This window comes from Azolla caroliniana, unplaced genomic scaffold, assembly GCF_043228905.1.
Source record: "Azolla caroliniana isolate FFs.n. ecotype wild unplaced genomic scaffold, voAzoCaro1.0.p SCAF_17, whole genome shotgun sequence".
Taxonomy (NCBI): Eukaryota; Viridiplantae; Streptophyta; class Polypodiopsida; order Salviniales; family Salviniaceae; genus Azolla; species Azolla caroliniana.
Genome location: NW_028230452.1, coordinates 6562110 through 6568265, shown reverse-complemented (window position 1 = coordinate 6568265; position 6156 = coordinate 6562110). Strand labels below are relative to the sequence as shown.

Here is a 6156-nt window from a genome sequence, read left to right as displayed (position 1 = left end):
TGATTCTTTACTAAGATAACTAATAAGCGACCTAGATGCCCCATGATTTGTTTCCAAAGTCTCTTAAACCACAAATTATTATAAGTTTGCATGCCAACATTTTGACATGCTTGTGTTGCAAGTTTGGTCTATTTTATATTAAAGCCCATAGTGCACAGCAATTTAGGGTGTGATGCTTTTAAAACTTAATAAACTGAAGTTAATATTTCTTTATCACAAAAGAACGCAAAGAGAATAAGGATATGGGATGTTCTTGCATAGTGAAATCATGAGAAGGGTAAACGGGATATGCGGCATGTAAAAGGGAGTATGTTGTATGAGGCTATAGTGTTTGTTCAAACATTCTTTTAATTAATGATGCAAGTTTTATAAGTTACGTCAAGGACATCAAATCGATTTACAAGATCCATGCTTGGAATTATGTGCAAAAAACATAACTAGAATTGGTATTGTTAGACGAAGTCCATAAACCTCTCACTCCTTTTTTTGCGTATTAATAAGGTCAACCTGTCTCAACCACCCGTGACAATTAACTTAAAACCTTGGCAACTTATGATAATCAATATCATGAACTCAATCGTGATGTTCAAAAATGTATGAAAATATTACATGATGCTTGTGCTTTTTTCACCCTGTTCAAGAAGTTGCCATATTCAATAATAAAAGGTACAAACTTGTTTTTCCTCCATTTGAGATCTTCATTGCTCCAAAAAATGTTGCCATCTTATGTAATGTATAGGGCACGTGGTAGACGTCATTTTGGATTTGGTGGTTTGATTGATGAACTAAGAAGGAAATACATGGAAAGAGAAATGGAAAGAAGCACATGCGCTCTCATAAGAGAGAGGAATGTGTGCATGTGTGTGTACATGGGGCTGCATTTGTTGCTTTCAATCGATCTCTCAATCAATAAATATTTAATGCCATTTATGAATTGGAATCATGATAATATAGAGATAGTGATTCGGTGGAGTGCAAGAAGAGCTGAGAGGATATAGGTTGATTGCAACGTATTAGAATCTACGCCAAAAGCTTAATAGAAAGGAACATGCAACGTTTTGAATTTCATAGAGTCGGTATGTGTGTGGAGGGTAGTCTTTGTACGATAAGAAAAAGAGCTTTGGATCCGTGTTGTCTCATTTCATCACTAGTGACTAGATAAGGCTCGAAGACTGAGATTCAACGAGGCATGGACGAGGAGGCCATGGACATTAAGACGCGAAAAAGGTGGAGAGGAGAGAGGGAATTATTGGTGTGTTGGGAATGATATGGGGGGGGGACATGTATATATGATTGGTGTTGGCAGTTATGGTTGGGGCCGGGCTATGGATGAGAGAGAGAGAGAGAGAGAGAGAGAGAGAGAGAGAGGAGAGTCGTATGTATCATGTGGCGGACACGAATGCATGCCCCCTAGGGTTAGGAGAGACTTGGAGGACCCAAGGGGGATGGATGGATGGGGGTTGGGTGTGGGTGTGAATGAGAAGAAAACGAGGTCTCTTTTCTTAAAGAAAAGAAGTAGAAAGGAGGAGCACAAAAAGAAAAATACACACACACACACACACACAAGAGAGAGAGAGATGGGAGAAAAAGCGAAAAAGCGGATGAATGCAAAAAGCGAGAGGAAAAAGGCAAGGCCGACGTGGCAGGAGAAACGATAAGGGAAAAAGCGAGCAGGAGGAAGAGGATAAGGCTACTCTTTTCTCTCTCTCTCTCTCTCTCTCTCTCTCTTTATTCATTCGGCTTTTTTTAAATAAAAAATTTGATTTATTTATTCGGTTTGTAGTTTGTGTTTTTTTGTTTACATAATATATGTATTTTCTTTTGATAAAGAAAGAGATAGATGGATAGATCCGAATCATCATCATCATCATCATCATTAAATCATCAATCAATCTGCTCCAAGCCTTTCCTACACCCTTTTTCTCTTTTCTCTTTCCTTTTCCTTTGGCCACGCACACACATCCTCCTCCTAAAACAAAACACCCTTCCTAAGTCTTCACTCTTAACCCCATCCCTTCTTCTTCTTCTTCTTCTTCTTCTTCTTCCGGTTAGTAACTTCGTTCAATGCTTGTGTGCGTGCCCATGCCCGCCCATGACAAACACCAAAGGCACGGTCCATGCCCGCCCATGGCAAATACCATAGCCTCAACTAGCTGTTGGATTATCCTCAACGCCAATGTGGTTCCCGATCCAACCCGCCTCATTTCCATTGACAACGTTTTGTGCACATCACGTGCTTGCCACCCACCTATTTCCGTCGACCACACACCCAGTCCACCCACCCACACACACACACACACATGCCCACGTTCTTACCCCATTCCGAAAGAAAGTTTGCACCTCTAGTCATTTCCATTGACTTTCATACACGCTTACAACCCCATGGAAAGAAAAGAAAAATGGTTCTTGATTTGACACCTTGGTTAGCCAATCTCAAGCAAGCAATCCCAAGATCCCAATCTTTTTGAGATGTCATTGTTAGGTATTGACAATGTGCTATGTTTGACGTGTCACCCAAAAAAAATATGAGGATTGTATATGTGTGTGAAAAGGTAGCATTTCCCACAAAGATAATGTCAAAGTGCTCCACTCAATTACGTGAAAAGAACTCATACATTTTACCATTTTTAGTCACCTAATTACCTAAAAGACAGACATCCACAAATTTATTGTATCATATAGGTTAAAAATCCTACCGTATAAATTTCTAACATGCATCTTGTTTTGGAAAACATTACTTTCTATCTGTGGGGAAGATAAAATATGTTTCTCGATCTTCGTTTTAAGATTCGGGAACATGGTGAATGTTGACTCATGAGGTATCAAGATATATGGATAAGGTTATGCATATCTTTTGTGGAATTGGAGCTTCACTAGATAATGGCACTTTGTTCAAGTTGCAAAAACACTCCAACTGACTAATTCGGGTTCAATAGGACACATGATCTCTTACAACAACGTGGGTGTAAAATTGAAGTGGACGGAGTGGGCTGGAGCAACATCCTCTATGTTCAAAAGTTGGTATATGTTGTTATGCGTTTCAAGTAGCATAAGCCCACGTTCATTGTGAGAGGACACACAATCTCGTTCATACGGTAATGGCATGACAATAAAATAAAATGGCACAACTTGCCAGAAGCCTAAAAAATGAGGAAGCAAAAAGGCAAAGTCACACTATATACTCCAAGAGAGGCATGAGGCGAACATGACATGTGACCATATACTAATAGTAGAATACGAGACACTGCTTGGTCGAAGTATTAGTTCTAGGAGAAGAAAGAGTATATACATCATGATTGAAGCATAAAAGCGAAACTATAGATGGTTGGTGTGAGCGATGATGGTAGAGAGAGAGAGAGAGAGAGAGAGAGAGAGAGAGAAGGAAAAAGGGCACAACTTGAGATGGGCGGGCAATGTGAAATGAGAGTGTGGGTCGTTAGGGTGACGAAAGAAGGGCAGCTAGTAGAAGTGCGACATCAATTTGAAGCAAACCAATGTATGGTCCAACAAGCAAGGATCACATTCCGGCACAAGAAGAGTTCGATGGGCACATACATGCAAGGCAAGGCAGGGCAAGGCAGGGTGGGTGTCTAGAGTACCCTCCAGAGTACCCCCCCCCCCGGTGAGTGAACGAGACGAGACAATGAGAAAGAGGTCATAGGAAGGGGAGCATGTGGTTTTTTGTGGTCGGTTTTTGTGTGTGTGTGTGTGATGATCCAAGCTCAAATTGGAGTTTGGACAAATTACTTAAATAACCCAATCACAACAAATAATCTATATATATGTCCTATTTTATGTACATAAATTTCTCTTTATTTACTTATCCATATTGATTATTTATTTATTTATTATTGCATTTTTCTCCCATATAAAAACCAGAACGATAACAGAAATCCGAGTGAACCCCATCCTTCTCCTCCAAGAAAAGCCATCGCTGCTCCATCCAAGAAACCATCGCCGAGAGAGAGAGATAATAACAGTAAGAACACGCAGAGAAAGCTTCTGTTTCTGAATTCCCATCCCCTCCGCCTTCCTCTACTGCCTAACAGTAATAATACGCAGAGAAAGCTTCTGCTCCTGAATTCCCATCCCCATCCCCTTCGCCTTCCTCTACTGCCTCTTCCTCAACGTTCCATGGCGTCTTCTTTATTCTGCAGATCTGCAGGCCTATACAGAGACAGCAATGCTACCACTGCTTCTGCTTCTGCTAACAATAACAATAATAACAATACTAATAAGCAGAAGCAGCTTCGAGTTCTCACTTATAGCGGTATGAACTTGCCCCCTCCTTCTCCTTCTCCTTCTCCTTCTCCTGCTTCTCCATCGACTCTTCACAACGATTTCCTGGGATATGCTCCTCTCGCTATATCTGCTTCTGCTACAGATCTTTCTTCGCTACACTGTGTTTTCCAGGGATCTGATTCCGCCATATCTCGATTTCCAGATCCCTCCTACGATAACTCAGAATCTTCGTCTTCTTCCTGTTTCATGTCTTCCATCTCTGATGATAACGAGGAGGAAGATGATGAAGAAGTACAATCTTCTAGTTTCGATTCATCATCACCAACGTCTTCTTCTTCGTCAGATACCTTATCCTCTTCTTTCCCGTCTCTGAAGCAGAGTGGAGCTCTGGATACGTTTGATTCACTTGCTTCTGCGCTCCCTATCAAGTAAGTTTGCGCTTCAAACCCTGAATTCTTTCATCTTAGGGTATAATAACCTCAACTTTTAGCAAAACCACAATCCTTCACATCTCTCTTTTTGTTTCCATTTTAGAGTAGTAAAAGCTTCAATCTGAGGCAAAAACCATATCTTTCTCGCATTTGTCTCTCTTATTTCGTTGCACACCTGAAAAAGCCTAAGCGAAACCCTGAATTCTTCCATGTCCATGTCTAGTTCATTAACTATAGAGACAAAAAAGGCCTAGATCTGATGCGAATCGAAGTCGTTAGTATTTCTTTTATTTGGAAGAGGAGAATCATCTTGCCGAAAACTAACTCTTTTCTTCTTTCTTGTTCTGTGCAGGAGAGGACTATCTTGCTATTTCCGTGGGAAATCACAGTCTTTTTCGTGCTTAGGTGCTATTTCCACCGTAGCTGAACTGGCAAAGCCTGAGGATCCATTTGCAAAGAAGAGAAGAACTTCGTCAAATCTAATGAAGAAGCATCGCTCACATCCTTCCAGATGTGCTTCCAATGGTGCCATATCTAAGCGACATAGTGGCAGTAATAGCTCCACAAGCCTCAGATCACATGCCAGAAGCCCTAGAAGCCATCACCATCACTACATGAAACCATTACCTTCTTCCAAATGCTTTTCTGTTCCGGAATTGCAAGAAGCGGCTGCGTTTTGAGCAGAGAGAACATTCTCTTTCTCTCTAAAACAGTTTCTGATTCCTTATAACCTTTCATTTCCCTTTTTCCTGCCTTTTCTATCTTTACCATTACAACTCAACCTGTGTACAGAAAGAAACAAATTTTTGACACAATACCATAGCACAATCAAGAGAGATATGTCTTTGCATAACAAAGGAAAGACATCTCTCTGCATAGAAGAAGAGGATGGGATTAAAACACCTGTAAAAGTTATACTCTAGATGATCAGTTTCTGATTTCCTATCAGCGTCCTTTCGTTTGTTGTTTCTGCCTTTTCAATCTTACCACTGAAGATGTAATGTTTACAGAGAGAAATTTGATATAATACCAGCACAGTCGAAAGATATATATCTATCTATATATATCTTGACATACAGCCAAAGCTATCTTCTTCTTCACCATAGAAGAAAATGATGGAAAAAAATGTAATAGTTACTCTATTTCTTAAAGAGACACTGAATGACGGGTTTGTATGAGAAATTTAAGTAAAGAGATTTTTACTCTTACTTAACGTGTGGTGTTTGTTTGAATTCTGTGTTCTATGGCAATAAATCTGCCATCGCAGACTTAAGGCATTCATATGTCGTGCATATACTCGCAATGGAATCCATGGGGCTGGAGGTGCTCGCATGGTGTGCATACAACTATCTAATTGATCCAGACTCAAGGTGTTAATAAGGTCTGATTTGAGAATGTGGCATTAGTATTCTGATATTTTGCTCAAATTTTTGCAAGCAGAGTTGCATTTTTTTTTGTTATTTCGCTCAAATTTTCGCAAGCA

At 40.2% G+C, this 6156-nt stretch overlaps 1 protein-coding gene across 1 annotated transcript; it reads left to right on the top strand.

Moving 5' to 3' along the window:
• The first annotated feature begins 3924 nt into the window (after nucleotides 1-3924).
• Nucleotides 3925-5881, top strand: LOC147853016 (uncharacterized). Its single transcript, XM_087333425.1, has 2 exons — nucleotides 3925-4670; nucleotides 5026-5881. Exons 1-2 carry the CDS (start codon nucleotides 4135-4137, stop codon nucleotides 5351-5353), a joined length of 864 nt encoding a protein of 287 aa, XP_087189551.1. The 5' UTR covers nucleotides 3925-4134; the 3' UTR covers nucleotides 5354-5881.
• Nucleotides 5882-6156: the final 275 nt, after the last annotated feature.